We start from the raw sequence: 17,260 nt of genomic DNA on the forward strand, positions 1-17,260 counted from the left end.
TTTGAACCCGTGTCTCAGCCCAGCATTCCAACCACTATACCACACTGGCTCACCATATGTATTGCAGACTGCTGTGTTTATGAGGATCCACCCATGTCCTCACTCAAACCAAGTAGCTGATGCTTGATTGGGAGGGAGAGAAGGGAGAGTAAAAGGAGGCTGTGATCCAAAAGTCTGAGAAGCATCTCAGGTCACTGTTGTCCTGATGCAGGAGTTAAAAGGGTCAAGAAAATGGAGTCACCTCTCTAGACAGGTCATTAGTTACATTAGCGAGGAGCTGGCAAAGGCAAGCTATAAATAAAATATAGGAGAGGACTCTCCAGGGGCCTGTCAATCACAACAATTTGCGTCCTATTAATTATATCTAGATGCTGATATTCACCTCCACCAGCATCACCTTCGATTTAGAAGGAAAGCAGCGCTCTCTGGTGGGAGTAGCTCACCATTGCAGTTTAAGCCTGTCCAGTTCACAACCTCCATACTGAGAGAGAGAGAGAGAGAGAGAGAGAGAGAGAGAGAGAGAGAGGATATTAGAGGACAATCTTTGATCTTCAAACTCTCCACTGCAGCCAGCCTCCTTTATTTCAAAGAGGCTGGTGCCAGGGTAGTGCAGTTGTGGCTCAGGCTGATAATTTATTATCTGTGCTCTGGCAACATCACGGCACAGGTTGTTCCAGTCACACATCCGTGACATCCTTTCGATAAAAGCTCAATAAATGAGAGGTTTTAAAGGACTGCTTCTGGGCATTGGCATCGGAATGACACACCAGAAGCCCAGAGACCAAAGGTTTTCCCAGAGTGGGGTACCCAGCCCTCTAGGGGAGCTGAGGATAGCAGCACAAGGAGAGGGAATCCGCAGCTATTGAGTCGTTCTGCAGAAACAGAAAACTTGCAGCAACAACAAAAATCTATACAGTGGCAAGGCAGAGGTGGAAGGGGATGGGGGGGGGAATCCCATGCTTGTGTGAGCAGAGTACATAACAGAGGCTGCAATATTTTGAACAGGCTGATCAAAGCAGCTTTCAGAATGGAATTAGGCGGTGACAATCATATAAACATAAAATGCAGCCAGTTTATAGAAATTAAAACACAAGCTCTCAGCATTTTAAACAGAATAAAACACTAACCATTTATAACCAAAATTAAAGGGTTTCATGAGGGGGACATCAGGTTACACTGCTACAAAGACAAGCTGATAGCAACACCTCAGAGGTCCTCTTAAAATGGACAGCCTTGCATCATTTTCTAAAAGCCTCTCTAGAAAAACTGTCCCAGAGATAGTTTAAAAGCTAGACACCTATCACTTCCAAAGTCAGGGGGGCAGGGAGAGACAGCACAGATTCCCCAAAGAGGATAGGAATAGGACCGCAGCATCATTTAAAAATATTATATAGGTAGAAGAGAAGGTGAAACTCCTATAAAACTAAGGAAATATTTGAAAGACCTTGCTTCAGATCTCACATTATAGTTTATTTGAATCTTTCCTCCCTATCCCTCAAAAGCAAGTTAGAAGCAGATATTCAAACTTCATATGCAAAATGACGTTCTATATGTGCACACCAACTATATTTCCATCTTATCAGTCCAAGGTAGATATTGCAGCTTTGTATAGTTCTTTCACCTTATGGAAATGAGTGTAAGCATTGAAGAGGAATTCAAAGCTGAGAAGTAGAACAGTAACCTGAACAAGTGTACCAAATTTCATTCTGCTATCTCAACGTCCAACCCAATCAAACAAACAAATGGAGTGCCAAACAGGCTATTTAAACCTGGTTTATGTCTTTTGATAAACCATGCTGCATCTTCGTCTCCACTATCAAGAACCATCTCTCCTTCACATGATCCAAACAAGTTGCAACTGGCTCGAGTCATACTTTTTGGATTCACAGAATCTCAGCCATTTCTGTGAGACAGCCTTCTCCAATCAGATGTCTGCCAGATGTTTGGGAGCAACATCCATCATCCTTTGACCCATCAGCCCCAACCAGCATGGGCAATAGTTAGGGGCAATGGGGGCTGTAGTTCGCAACATCTGGAGGGGATCACATTGCATATCCATGACTGGTATAAGGCCCTAGTTCAGTGATTCTTAAAACATTCGGGATAGGGGGTTAAAGCTCTTGCAAATTGCTGGGGTTCATAGAACATACAAACATAGAAAGCTGTCTTATATCAACAGATATTATTAGTCCATCAAGCCTGGTATTGTCTACATTGACTCACAGTGGCTGTCCAAGATGTTAGATGGGGAGTCTCTCTCAGTCTTAATTGGAGATGCCAGAAATTGAACCTGGGACCTTCTGCATGCGGGCTAGATGTGGGCAAAAACGAATACCTAAAGCAGTTACATAATCATAGGGTATTTCAGCACTACTCCTGTTTAGCTGCTCCAGCTAGGCCCACCTCCCCAGATGCCAAAACACACACCAGCCACACACACCAGGTGATGTGTGATCAATGTCAGTCTAAAGTAAGCCTGCACACATGCAGCTGATGCCCGTGAGGAGAAGGGGAGCCCTTTACTGTTCAAGCAGCATTATATGCCCAAAGAATCAGGATAGGAATAAATGAAAATACTCAAATATTGTGTCGCTTGGGGCAAAGGAGAAGTTGAAGCCCATTCCATTCAACATGCAGAAGCCAATTACATTGGAAACGGAACCTTACACACAGGTGAAGGGACAACATCCATCACCATACCTGAGCACAGCAGGCTAACTTAATGGACACAACGTGACCTGCATGGCACACAGAGCTCCAACAGAGAGGTGACCTGCCTTTGCTGGCGTCATCCACACACAACATCTAGTGCTTGAGGCAGCCACTCCACTTTGCCTAATGACAAGGCCAGCACTGGGGATGTCAAACTGTCCTTCAACAGAGGTAGCAAAATGTCTCGGTCCCACTGGTTTTTCCTTACTGCAGGAGTCACCATTTTCTTAGGTCCAGAGGCACATTTGTATTTTTCAGCAAGTGCTGTGGGCACTACTCCTTCTAGTATCCCTTCCCCACTTGCCTGGATCAGTCCCCCTAACACAAACACATAGCAGCATTCTCTGGATGTATAATTGATTGAGGGAGCCAGTGACAATGATGGGCCACGCCAGAGAGGGAAGTAGCCTATACTATTTTAAAAATAATAATAATACATGTACAGGTATATATCACCCAAAATATGACCAGAATGAGAAAGAGCAGGAATGCTTCTATTTGCTCCCACAACATAATCATTTATATTCAAATCTTAGAATTCTCTAATGACTTCTGTGAGCAGTTCCCACTTCTAATTTGGGGATGAAAAATTAAGAAGAAATCCAAACCAGTCCAAACCAGAAATTTGTGCTAAAATGATAAGCGTTAGCACCCATTTTCACTGCTGTAAATATCGTCACTTGCAGCACGATTCCAGGTGTGTCTACGTGCCTTGGAGCGGATCTTTATAAACTACTAAAATTGCAAAGTGCTGTGACAGTGAACAATAAAAATAAAAATGCAGCAAATTAAAGAAAGACCCACCGAACTCAATACTTCTGCGTAGGCACGCACAGGATTGCACTGCCCAATTGGATTGTCTCAAAAAAAAATTCATTTATTTAGCACAGCACTGACATCCGACCTTATTATTTGATCTCTCCCTCTCTTTGTGCAAATATGAACCAGACAACTGAGAACACCACTTCGCGTATATAAGGAAGTGAGCTCTATAGCCCACGACAGCTTGTGCCACATCAGAACATCCGCTTAACCTACTATGGGGTAACAGAGCGCTCGGCTTCCTTGCCGGCCGCAAAGCAGACGAATCCCTTCTTACGCTTTTACGGCGTTTCTGGAGTCGCGGCGTGATGACGCCACAGCAGTGCACCAGGACCGGAAGTCGGAGCCAGCTGCAAAGCTGCTGTGCTCCTGAGGGCCGCGCTTCGTAGCTTGGACGCCCCACCGGGGCCGAATCCGTCGCCATCCGGTCCTTCCTTGGGCCGTAAAGGTGAGAGATGAGTCTGGAGCTGGTTCAGGAGCCTCGGCGACGAAGGATGCCGGCATCTTTCTCTCCCCCGCCCCGGCCTTAAGCACGTTTCGTCGGTCTGCGCCGTGTCCGGATGCAGGGCGGGCCTGAAAGGGCCCTTCCGCCTCGATAGGGCCCTCGGAACAGGCCCCTTCGAGCAGATGCTGGGTTCATTGTCGGGGCTGTCGTCTCTTTCGTGCACAGCCTGCCTTCATTCATCATACCTAGAGAACGCTTTGCCCCACTGAAAGGCTCGGGCCTAGTTGCTGGCGACCATCTCTGCCGCTGTCATCTCTGGGGGGGGGGGGAGCCTGCGGACGGATGGGTGGGTTGCCCTACTTGGTTTGTCCCACCAGGAGCCCTGCAAGCAAGACGCTTTGTTCAGGGCTGATCTCCCTCCCCATCCCCATATCTATTCTCTCCATCTCTCTCACGCCCCCTTTCTAAATGGTTGAATACTTCATGAAGCTCTCAGTCTAGAAGTGGGAAGCAGAATGACATGCGTTTCTAGTACTGTATCTAGAAACTAGGCTCCTTATCATAACTGAAATGGCTTAACAGACTTTTTATTTTAGAACTAGCAAGGCTTTTTAAAAAAATTATTCACTTGCTGCCTGTGTGTAGAGAGCACAGATAGTACAAATCTGTATGACCTAGTTTTAGAATAGCTGGTGCAACTTAGGACAGCCATACTGGCTGAGCCTAGTGGGAGTTGGAAGCTCAAAACGTTTGGAGGGCACCAGGTTGGCAAAGGCTGGGCTAGATGTCACCTAGGTGGCTTGTAAATAAGCCCACACATGAAAGCTCATACCAATAACAAACTTAGTTGGTATCTAAGGTGCTACTAGAATGATTTTTTAAAATTTTGTTTCGACTACGGCAGACCAACGCGGCTACCTACCTGTATTTTTTGAGAGAGCCAATCTGCAACCAGTTTTTCATCTTTGGATGTAGAACGAGAGCATGGGTATAATTATATATAAATACAGCTAACAATCATTTGCTAATAAGGCACAATTATGGTGAAAACCATGCAGTCAGCACTTCATGAATTTTATTTATTAAATTTTTATACCGCCCTTCTTCCATAGATCTCAGGGCGGTTCACAATGTAAAAATACGAAACAAAAATACAAGATTAAAACACAAACCAATAAACCCCCTCCCCCACTCCCTATATAGGCATATGAATATGTTGAGAACAGCTTTGTTATTTAAGCAGTAGCCTGGCAGCAATAAACTACAGGACTTCCATAGAAGTGTGTATATGTCAGTCACCAATTTTAAGGATGTGACTGGAAGGCCTGGCCTTTTTATATATAAAAAAAATCCTGTGTGTGTGTCTTGCTTCCTTAAAAACAAGTACAGTCAAACCTCAGTTCTCAAACGGCTCCATTTTCGAACATTTTTTGGAACCTGAACGTCTGACGCGGCTTCCACTTGAGTGCAAGAAGCTTTTGCAACCAATCAGAAGCCACGCCTTGGTTGTTGAACATTTTTTCTTCCGGAACGGATTATGTTCGACAACCGAGGTTTTGACTATTAGCTGATCCTACTATTTGAATAAGCACTATTGTTTTATAGTTACTTGATCCCCTTATTCTCTTCCCCTTCCTTTCTCCTTTCTCACTAGAATTATAGAAGATGGCAAAGTTCCTGGCACCCGTGATCCAGGATAATCCCTCAGGATGGGGTCCATGTGCTGTTCCAGAGCAGTTCAAAGATATGCCTTATCAGCCCTTCAGCAAAGGAGATCGGCTGGGGAAGGTACTTCTTCACACACCCTTGCACAGAAATTTCTATTAACTGCTTTTGTACAGTGTCTATGCTGATGTTTTCCATTAAGGGCTAGATTTTGAAAGGCACTCTTACCATGTGCTTCAGGAGCCCAGTTCCTACAGTACTACTTACAGGGCAAAAAGACCATGAGTGAAATTGTCCTAAGTCTTTTAGGGAGTGAATTTTTGGAACAGCATTTTGGTCCCTATAAATCAGAATTTATAGCTGAGATGTACAGTTCATCTCAGTGCTGGATTGTATTGGCTTACATTACATTGCCTGGTTAAAAAGGGAATCTGAATCGTGAATCATTGGCAAGCTCTGACCTAATGTATTTCATGACATAGGATGGTGTTAAGGCATACAGGTCTGGACCTGGCGGGGAATTTGGCTAATAATTGTCTTAAGACAATTCCAGTTTCCTAGCCCTCTAGGGCATTATAGCAGTGTAATGGGTGGTGCAGGTGTTTGCCATAGTACATTCCCTGTAAGGATGGGTAGCTGCCATCATATAGAGAATGTCTGCTTCCATTGGCTTCCAGTCCCCACAACTGTTTATCAAGAGCATGAGAGACTTTCCAGTGGGATTCCAGCAGATTGCAAAATAACCAATTCTGCATGTTACAGCTAAGTTGTGGACAACACACACACACCGGCCAGGGTCATGCATACATCAGCCCATTATCTCTCCCAAGTAAAGATCTTGATGTCTTAATATTTTGAGTACACTCAGAAACTTAGCTAGCTGGAGAAACAATTTTTGAGATTCTGTTGAAAATCCTTTGAATGAGTTTGTGGCATGCTTGAAAGCAACCTTATTTCCTCATTGTTTTCATTTTGACCAGGTTGCAGACTGGACAGGAGCTACTTACCAGGATAAGCGATATACAAGTAAGTATGGTGGTGATTGCTCTTGTTTGATATATTTCATATGGAAGATCAGGTGCCAGTGAGCACGGTATATGAAGTTGGCATTACTCTCTGTTGGCTGAAGAGGGTTCGTTATTGGCTTAGGGCAAATGATGGTGATGATTTATACCCCGCCCATCTGGCTGGGTTTCTCCAGCCGCTCTGGGTGGCTTACAGCAGAATATTAAAGTACAATGATTCATCAAATATTAAAAGCTTCCCTAATCAGGGCTGCCTTCAGGTGTCCTATAGTTGTTTATTTCCTTGACATCTGATGGGTTGTCTTTTGTTGTCTTTTGACCACTATCTATACAATAAGAATTATAAGAACCGGGACATGGGTGGCGCTGTGGGTAAAACCTCAGTGCCTAGGACTTGCTGATCGTAAGATCGGCGGTTCGAATCCTCGCAGCGGGGTGAGCTCCCGTCATTTGGTCCCAGCTCCTGCCCACCTAGCAGTTCGAAAGCACCCCTAAGTGCAAGTAGATAAATAGGTACCGCTTTATAGCGGGAAGGTAAACGGCGTTTCCGTGTGCAGCACTGGTGCTGGCTCACCAGTTGCAGCTTCGTCACGCTGGCCACGTGACCCGGAAGTGTCTTCGGACGGCGCCGGCTCCCAGCCTCTTGAGCGAGATGAGCGCGCAACCCTAGAGTCGGCCACGACTGGCCCGTACGGGCAGGGGTACCTTTACCTTCATACAATAAGAATACTGAACTTCCAGGAGATGTGCTTTATAGTTTCTCCTGCATTTCATTACAAGACAGAATTGCATTGAGCATAAGCTTTTCTGCATTCCTCTGTTTCCTTCACTGCTTATAGGGGTTGCCAACCTTTTTGGGCTGGTGGGCACATTTGGAATTTTGAGAGAGTGCAGTTGGCACCAGTCACAAAGTGGCTGCTGTTGGGGTGTGGCATAACACGAAATAGCTGCCACATCTGAAAGGGCAGAAAAAGAGGCAAGTTCACAAAATCCACTATGAATTTTTAAGGGGATATTTATTGATTCGTCCATGGGTGCCATAAAAGATACTTGGCATGCATACTGTCATCCATAGGCTCTACACCGTGTAACCCCTGGCTTGCAACATTTAAGACCTACTCTCCCTAAACAAATTTCTACTGCCTGTATCAAATAGTAGTTTTGGAATTTGGCAATGCAATCACCGGTGCAGTTGCATATCAACACTACAGATAAGCAGAACACTAGGGGACATCGTGTTTCTGCACTGATTACAGCAGTAGTGAAGCTTTTTGGGGGGGGCTTTACAAGAGGAAATCTCCATCTTGTTTTGAGATCAGCCATGGTATTTACCATTGGGCAAAGGAGCACAACTGTATCAAACCCATTGTTCTTAGCAGTTACACAAAGATAATTCTGCTTCAGCTCCTATTTGAAAGTAGGACGGTTCTAGTTCTTGGTCTTCTAGGAAATCCCAGTCTTGCACTCTAAGGTGACTGAGACAATTGTCTTCCCAGATAAATATTCATCCCAGTTTGGTGGAGGAAGCCAGTATGCTTATTTCCATGAGGAAGATGAAACCAGTTTCCAACTGGTGGACACGGCACGGACACAAAAGACAGCTTACCAGAGGAATCGCATGAGGTTTGCACAGGTATGATGTGGCTTGATTGAAGAGATTAGACTTGAGCCATATAGCTAGTCTGTCCCAATTGATACTCTGAGAGGAGAGAGACAGATCGAGGAGGGAACAAACAGACAACCTTCCCCTTAATCTGGTATGGGGGTCCTGCTGTCCTTGTTGCACTATAACTCTAGTAGCTAACATGTCTCTCCCCTGTCCTATCTCCACTCCCAGCTGATATGCCCAGTAGTCAGGTATGATAAGAGTTAGAGTCCAGCAATACCTAGAGGGCCAAAGATTAGTCACCCGTGGTCTACTGCTTCCATCATCACTAACCATGCTGGCTGAAAGCTGGAATCAAAACAAGATTGCAGAAGGGGAGCACAGGTTCCCCATCCCTGTCATTAATGGGCAGTCTCATGGGATTTTGAAGATGTATCTCCTCCCATTCCCCAGTCACTGATAACTGTCTTTTTCAAACAAGCCGTTGCTAGTTTGAGACTCCTTGTGGTTTTTTATTTCTGTTGTTCTTAGGCTGGAATGTGTATGGCTATCAAGTAGTGATCCCCACCACCACCCTCTTTTAGGTTTTGATGACACACTAGCTTATTATGCCTCCCAGGAACACTTAGTGGTGCTTTTCACAGCATATCTCAGGAATAGAAATGGTCATCAAGATGTTGTTGAACTACAACTCCCCTCACCATTGGCCATACTGGCTGGGGCTGATGGGACTTGGGAGTCCAGCAACATAAGGAAGGGCCACAGGTTCCCCACACCTAGTGTAACTCATGCATTACAGTGAATATTGGGCAGGAATCCTTTGCAGGATTGCTTGCTAGGTAGGCCCTTCGATTCCATGCTGTCTCGCTTACATTAGTGTTTCTTTTCAGAGGAACCTCCGGAGAGATAAGGACCGCCGGAACATCCTTCAGTTTAACATGCAGACGCTCCCTAAAAGTGCCAAGCAGAAGGAGAGGTAAGCTTGCTGTGTTTGTGGGAGAACATACAATTTAGTAATTGTCCAGCAGAGCTAGTTTTCATCAAACTGATTGAATCTCTTGAAAAAGCAAATTGCTTACTAAATTTCCCAGACTCTGCTGGCACATATTTTAAATTTTTATTACTGTTGCATGGATTGTGAAATGGCATTATCTTATTGGTTGTTTAGCAACTCTGACCCAAGAGATCAGAAAACCCTTTTGTAGCTAGCCATTCATGTTCCGGTTTCTCTACTCTGGAAAAAGGGTTTGGGATCAGCAGGCTCCTTTGCCTTGGTGGGACTATCAGTTTTCTGTCATTTCAGAGATAGACTGCGTCTCCAAAAGAAGTTTCAGAAGCAGTTTGGAGTGAGACAAAAATGGGACCAAAAATCTCAGGTAAACCTCTTTCGCTTTGGCTGCCTGTCTTGCGACTGTCTTTTCCCTCACACTTTCACCTTTTGTTCCCATTTTACACACTGATGTGTTGTCTCTTCTATTTATTCTATCTGCATGGCAGAAACCCCGTGACTCCTCTGTTGAAGTTCGCAGTGATTGGGAGGTGAAGGAGGAAATGGATTTCCCTAGGCTGATGAAGATGCGATATTTGGAGGTGTCAGACCCTCAGGACATGTAAGTCTCTTGAGACAGCTGAAGGTTTGGGGCCAACAATTTGTATCTTTTTTTAGAAGAAGAAGAAAACAGACTCCAAGTAGTTTAACTAATACAGTATGCTTATCTCTTGATCCAAGACACAAACTGTGATTAGGTGTCAGGACAGCCTAAACCAGAATTATTGCCTTGCTGGGCATTGTAACTTTCTGTATTCTTTCTGAGTACTAACAACTGGACATAAAATGACTTTTGGTTAACAAGGCCTGAATTATCCCTGACCTTCAATATGAGCAGGAATATATGACTGGTTGTTAGGATCTGGAGCTTGTCAATGAATCTGGTTTAGAGCTCAGATTCCATGGCAAGGATGCACATGACTCCCTTATCTGACTGGGTTGCCCCAGCCACTCTGAACGGCTTCCCTGACCTAGTACCATCTACTGTGTTGGACTCCAGATCCTATTAGCTAGCACAGAGAGTGGTCAGGGGTGATCAGAGTTGTCCTCCAAAATATCTGAAGGGCATCATTTAGGGAAGGATGCTTTAAAATGTGACGCTGCTTATAGAGGTGGATGGGTCAGAGGAGAGGCATAGAACCTTAAAGATGCCGTGGGATCTTAATGATCCTTGGGTTTCTTTTTCATGAGTATTTCTGAACCCATTAGTCCACTTTTTATTATCCTTTGTTCTTGAGAGAACAAATCATGATCGGTCTTTCTTTGTACCTGCAGAGAGTGTTGTGGAGCCCTGGAATACTATGACAAAGCCTTTGACCGCATCACCACAAGAAATGAAAAGACCCTTCGTAGCATCAAGCGCATCTTCCATACCGTAACTACTACCGATGATCCAGTCATTCGCAAGGTATAACATGCCTCTGTAGTTTGTCCTATACATGGCTGTAAAAATACCTCAGTTTAAAAGGAGAGGGCTCACTTGCTTGTAACTTCAGATATCTTTCTTACTAAGTCCTTAAAAATGGTACTGCACTGGGCAAGGCAGGTTAGTCTAATGAAATATTGCTTAGTAAGTCTGAGACTAGAAATTACAGCCAGACGTACTGGACTAGAGAAGAGTGTGTCCTGTTGACTGTGCAAAGAGCAGAGGGAGGCAAGGAGATCTTCATAGCTTTGGCGCACAGTGGAATTCCCTCATCTACCAAAGTTCTTACCTTTGAGAGGAGTAAGTTTTTAGCTTAATGATAGAATTGACGTGCAGGAGAGCAGATCTCATCCTTGCATTCATTGTCTGCCTTCCCTTGGATTTTAATTGCTGGAGAATGGGATGCAAATGCCATTAGCAATCTAGGAGAGCATGGTTTTGACAACATCTTCTACAGGGATGGGGAACCTGTGGCCCTCCAGATTCTGTTGGGGTACATTTCCTATCAACCTTGGCAACTGGCCGTGCTGGCTGGACTTAATGAGAGTTGGAATCACAGGTTCCCTACCCCTGTGCCTCAGAGAGCAGATAATCCTACAGATATAACTTTGGAGGGTGGTACAGCCTATATTAGTTTGCTCATACAACGATTCCTGCTCTCATCCATATGACTTATCTTTATGCACAGTTGGCCAAGACTCAGGGGAATGTATTTGCTACAGATGCCATCCTAGCTACCCTCATGGCTTGCACTCGTTCTGTATATTCCTGGGATATCATTGTCCAAAGAGTTGGATCCAAACTCTTCTTTGACAAGAGGGACAATTCTGATTTTGGTGAGTGTTTTTGCATATACAGTACAAAACTGAAGAGAGACAGGTGGTGGCTGGGAATGGAGTGCTTGGGGAAGTGAAGCTTTTAGGGTTATCTCTTGGGGCAACCCTCTGAACTTCCATTTATGTTTGGCTATATCCTCAGACCTCCTGACCGTGAGTGAGACTGCTAATGAACCACCACAGGATGAGGGCAACTCCTTCAATTCACCCCGCAACCTTGCTATGGAAGCCACCTACATCAACCACAACTTCTCCCAGCAATGTCTGAGAATGGTAAGATTGAAAGGGGTAATGGATTTTACCTCAGCAGAGAATTTCAGAAAGAAATTGACTAGGGTCACTTAGAACTTCCTGCTGATGAGGGAGTCATCTGTCTCAGCAAGCAGAAAGAAGATAACATCCATCTACTTTCTGTTTTATAGGGCCTCCAGATAGAGTTGTATGGCTGTTGGGAGGTTCCACAGAATACTGGTGGGTGAAGTGTCTTGCTAGTAAACAGGATACCACATCAAAGCCATGTTTTTGAAAATTTTGAGGAAGGGCTTGGTAGCAAGACAGTGTCTAATGTTTCTCAAACCAGAGCACTGGAAGCTTCCCATGTCTTAAGGCAGCCATGACTCTCCTGACCATTTAATCTGATGTCATTGATAAAAGTTTTTGCATGTGTGTGTCTTTACAGGGGAAAGAGAAATACACATTTCCCAATCCAAACCCATTTGTGGAAGATGATATGGATAAGAATGAGGTGGCTTCGGTTGCATACCGGTAAGTTGTTGCTTCTGACACATGAGTAGACCTTGGGAGTTCACAGTACCTCGAGGTGTGGTTTGCAGACTTGTTGCAGCTTCCATGAAAGTTCCCATTGCTGCCACCTGTATATACTGTGCTTATGTGGATTTTTTGTTACAAGGTTTGCTGACAAACATTTTTGGTTGTAGGTACCGGAGGTGGAAGCTGGGAGACGACATAGACCTGATAGTACGCTGTGAACACGATGGAGTGATGACTGGAGCCAATGGAGAAGTATCTTTCATCAACACAAAAACACTGAATGAATGGGATTCAAGGGTAAGGAAAAACAGATATAATTTGTAGGCTCTTCTGTGTCGACATCATTTGTTTCCGCTGGCCTGTCTTTAACTGTGGCATAGTTTACTCTGATTACCTGTAATAGCCTTGGAATTCCCTCTCCCTCATCCCATCCAATTCAAGGGAGTCAAGTGAATTTTTGCCACATTAGGTAGGAGTGTGTTCCTCCTTTACAGCATTACAAATAATTTTGAAATCAGTTGCATGAAATCTTCCACTTTGTAGCCATATCCTGACTTGGCACAGTGTGCCATAATTGATGCTGTGTACAACCCTAATCCTTTCTTAATTTTTCTAGCATTGTAATGGAGTGGACTGGCGTCAGAAACTGGACTCCCAGAGAGGAGCTGTGATTGCCACTGAGCTGAAAAACAACAGCTACAAACTTGCTCGCTGGACATGTTGTGCGCTGCTGGCTGGATCAGAGTATCTTAAACTGGGGTGAGAAAATATAGTGTGGATAGGTTTTGTTTTGTTTGTTTTGGGTTTTTTTGTTTTTGTTTTGTCTTTGGTGTACTACAAGAGGGAAGTAAGTTTGGGGGGGGGGAGAAGCCAGCTCTTCGGGGTCAAAATTTAACACATTGTGACATTTTATTGATATGTTTACATTATTCACCTCTTTGAGAGGTGGCCTATACAGTGGACCTTCCAGATACGAACTTACTTTGTCCCAGGGGTCCATACTTACCCCGAAAAGTCCATATCCGGAGGCGCCACTTCTGTGCATGTGCACACAGCGAAACCTGGAAGTGTACACTTCCGGGTTTGCAGAGTTCGTAACTTGAAATGATGTTACCCAAAGGTAACATAACCCGAGGTACCATTGTAATAAATATTCAAAATATTTATTCTAAGCTCTAAATATTCTGAGCTCTAAAACTTGGCCAGCACCTCTTCATATTTAGAATTCTCTGCTAATACCTTGGGATATAGCTGTCCACTATACAGCTGCAAATAAAATGCTTTAAGTGTGTTTTAAGCGCAATATACAATGTGACACTAGATGGCAATGGTGAGCCTTATGGAAAATTCAATGTATTTTTAAAAACGCTTTTTTTATATAAAAAAAAAAGCATTTTAGAACGGTTTCTATATGTGTGTAGATTCAACCTCCATTTCTGTCTTAACTCCTGGACTAAGTGCGTCTTTTACCTCTTGGAAGGGGCTAACAAATAGGTTCTTTGTCTGGATTAAAAATTACTGAGATGGGTCTTTAACTTTAACACTTAAATACTGTTTAACATTTGTCAAGAGCTTGTGTGCATTTTCTAGTCGTAATCCTTATAACAACCCAGTAAAGGACCCCAGGATGGTTAAGTCCACTCAAAGGCGACTGTGGGGTTGCGGTGCTCATCTCGCTTTCAGGCCGAGGGAGCCGGAGTTTGTCCACAGACAGCTTTCCGGGTTATGTGGCCAGCATGACTAAACCGTTGTAAGGCAAGTCAGGCAGGAAGACCAAGAGCAACTTTCCTAAAGGGAGGTCACCTAGTGAGTTCAGAGGCAAGATTCAAACCCTGATTTGTAGCTCAGTCTCTTTAACCACTGCACCACACCAGTCGTCTTACTTAAATTGTTTAGCCTGCTATTCTTTTTTAGTCCTGCTGTAGCTGCTAGGCTGGACTACAGCTTCACACTTCCTAAGTCTTCTTTCTCCCTCCTTGTCAGGTATGTTTCCCGCTACCATGTGAAAGACTCTGCACGCCATGTGATCCTGGGCACCCAGCAGTTCAAACCTAATGAATTCGCCAGCCAAATTAATCTAAGCATGGAAAATGCCTGGGGCATCCTGCGCTGTGTCATTGACATCTGCATGAAACTGGATGAGGGCAAGTACCTCATCTTGAAAGACCCCAACAAGCAAGTCATCCGTATCTACAGCCTGCCAGATGGCACTTTCAGCTCTGATGAAGATGATGATGACGACGACGAAGAGGAAGAAGAGGAAGGTAATAAGAGTTTCACACGCCTTCTAGCTAAGCTTAGGCCTGAAACGACTAGTTTCTGGTCTTGCAACTGCTTCCATTGGAAGAAGCTTGTGTGCTGGGAGGATAGCTTTCATTCTTCTGCAATCTGTGATCATTTCATCCAGATATAGCCACAGGAGAGTGCAGTGCAACTTTCCCCCAACTTGGAGCCCTCCAGACAGATTGGACCACAGCTCCCATCCGCCCTCATCCAGCACAGCTCTGCTGATTGAAGCCAATAGGGGCTGTAGTCCAAAACATCAGGTTGGGAAGGGCTGTTGTGATGTATAAGAGAGTCAAGCCTGTAAGTCAGGTGTATATGGGGCCATTAACTCATAGGAAAAACCAGCAGAGCCAATGGTGAGTAGAACCAAAACGGGCAGAATTTGCATGCAGTGTTGCAGGATTCTGTAGCATGCTGTCTATGCACCAGCCTATTTCTCTCTGTGTCACGTCGCTAGTTGCCATCTGGTTTGCATCATAACTACAGATAAGATGGTGACCAGTAGTACATGCCACAGGAGTGATATAATGTGGATCTGAGCAGAATTTAAGTATGGCATATAGTTAACACTGGTAAAGTGTTGACATGATTATGTTGGGGAGACCAAAACCAGCTTATGGATTTTGTATGATCCCTAGGATTCAGCTTTCTGTTTTACTTTTTGAACTGTGGCTGTACATAAGGCTACACTACAGATTATCAGTTTCTTATTCTTGCTTACAAACCACAAAATTTCTTTACAAAGCCAGAGGTATCTGATTGGTCACTGTGATCCAGCAAGCTCTTAAGTTCTTAACATTGCTTGGAGTTCAATACTTGTGTTGTCTCTAAAGTTTAGATCAACTAAGGATTGGCTGCATCCTACTTAATAAGGCTTTCTATTATGCAGAAAGTGTATCATCTGACTGTACATGAACCAGCATTTGGTATTATGTGTGGAAAGGAGAGCAGATGTTGTGGCCATATTTATTACATAGTGTTTGCTTTCCTTGGGATGGCAGCAGATGCTCCATTGAAACTTCTGTTTGTTTTTCAGAGGAAGAGAGCTGAACATTGCAGCCAGACAGCAGCAGCAACTGCAGCTTGAAGGCACAGCCAACATCTTTGTTCTTGGTGGATGGATCAGAATTGAATCTCATATACTTAGAACCTAAGGAATAAAAAATAATGATCTTAAAGCGTTATCCCTTTTGTATAATTAATATGTGTAGTGAGATTGCCCCTAAACAAATTTGGAAAAGAAAATATTTTATGATTACCTGATCAGCCTTGTCCACTTTAAGGCTGATGTGTAGCAGAATCAACTGATCCAGTGTCCCCTGGACTGAACAGCTTCACTCTGCAAAGTGTGGAAATAAATGTTTCAATAGTCGCTTATGGGGGAATTCGAGAGAATATAGAAAACTAGCATGCCATAGAGAAACCGAGGCTGGAATCATTCTCTTTGCCCTTGTTTTCCGTATGCAGGGAGTCCTCACTGCTAATGGGAAATTACTCAAGCTAAAGAAACTGTCAGAAGCAAGCAGTCTTTAAATGGCATGGCTCTAGGAAAAGCTGTATCATGGGATTCTTCTCTATGTGTAGATTGGCTCTTAGGCAAGCACAAATAATTTGTAACTCTTCTCACTCAGTTGCAAAGCTTTAAAACTATCTTTTTAACTGCTATACAAAGGTTGAGAAATGGGATAGTATAGCATTGTGCACAAAGCTTGATGGCAGACTAGCTGGAACAATGTAATGAAAATGATGTTAAAACTACTGGCTCAGATCTTCAATGCAAAAATCATAAGAACCAATTTGTTTTTAGGAGCATTCACACTAAAGACTCATCAAAAGAATAAATAATTTATACCACTAGCAGCTACTTCTGCCCTATCTAGTTGAGGAATTAGGCATAATCTCTTCCTCTGTGCTTCTCTTGAGAATGTGGGTAGAAATGCAAAATAATATTTTGTTTATCTTATTTACCAAGCTGGTGAACAAATTAAAGGCAAAAAACCCACCCTAACAACTTTTAAAAGTTCAAAAATGCAAGAAACCACATTAAATTATTCATTCAACCCGTATTAAAAAAATCAGAGATTTTATCATTAAAACAGCAGCACTGCATAGAAAGCAACCCCATGAAGAGTCACCCATCTAGCTCGGTATTTTATATATTGACTGGCAGTGGCTCTCCAGGGTTTTTGGCAGGAGTTATTCCCAGCCCCTAAAGAGGCTGGGGATTGGAACGTGGGACCTTTTTCATGCAAAACATGCTTTTCCATTGAGCTACAAATCTTCCCTGACTATAACTCTCTCCATTAAGAGACATTTGGAACAGGTAGATTTTCAAAGCCCTTTTAAATGCAGCAACTATTAAGAGTTATAACCATTAGTAATTTAATAGATACCATTTGTAATCTTCCACAGCCTAAAGTGTGACTTGAATTGAAGCCATGTGCAAGAACCAGCTCTCTGTCAAATGAATGAATGTTTGTGCTGCAGTGCCAAAGGGGGTGATTGCTTGAACCTCTGTATGATGCTCATTAATGGCCTTGGCAAACAGACCTGGCTAGATGAGGGTACTGCAGGGTTTTCTCTAATCATATTCCAACAGCTCCCACGTGGATTTAATC

The 17,260-nt window shown here is 43.7% G+C and overlaps 1 protein-coding gene across 1 annotated transcript; it reads left to right on the forward strand.

Moving 5' to 3' along the window:
- Positions 1-3,836: 3,836 nt before the first annotated feature.
- EIF3D (eukaryotic translation initiation factor 3 subunit D) lies at positions 3,837-15,820 on the forward strand. Its single transcript, XM_081928308.1, has 15 exons — positions 3,837-3,982; positions 5,634-5,767; positions 6,625-6,670; positions 8,166-8,302; positions 9,166-9,251; positions 9,579-9,651; positions 9,773-9,885; positions 10,599-10,731; positions 11,438-11,585; positions 11,728-11,858; positions 12,265-12,350; positions 12,524-12,653; positions 12,973-13,115; positions 14,340-14,620; positions 15,679-15,820. Exons 2-15 carry the CDS (start codon positions 5,645-5,647, stop codon positions 15,690-15,692), a joined length of 1,644 nt encoding a protein of 547 aa, XP_081784434.1. The 5' UTR covers positions 3,837-3,982; positions 5,634-5,644; the 3' UTR covers positions 15,693-15,820.
- Positions 15,821-17,260: the final 1,440 nt, after the last annotated feature.

Source organism: Podarcis melisellensis (assembly GCF_964234715.1).
Source record: "Podarcis melisellensis genome assembly, chromosome: 10".
In the NCBI taxonomy this organism is placed as follows: domain Eukaryota; kingdom Metazoa; phylum Chordata; class Lepidosauria; order Squamata; family Lacertidae; genus Podarcis; species Podarcis melisellensis.

Excerpts from the sequence above, each read along its gene's own strand:
- EIF3D (XM_081928308.1), top strand. The coding sequence starts at position 5,645 with ATGGCAAAGTTCCTGGCACCCGTGATCCAGGATAATCCCTCAGGATGG. Across the intron at positions 6,671-8,165 it reads CCAGGATAAGCGATATACAA|ATAAATATTCATCCCAGTTT; the intron begins GTAAGTATGGTG and ends TTGTCTTCCCAG. Across the intron at positions 12,351-12,523 it reads GTGGCTTCGGTTGCATACCG|GTACCGGAGGTGGAAGCTGG; the intron begins GTAAGTTGTTGC and ends TTTTGGTTGTAG.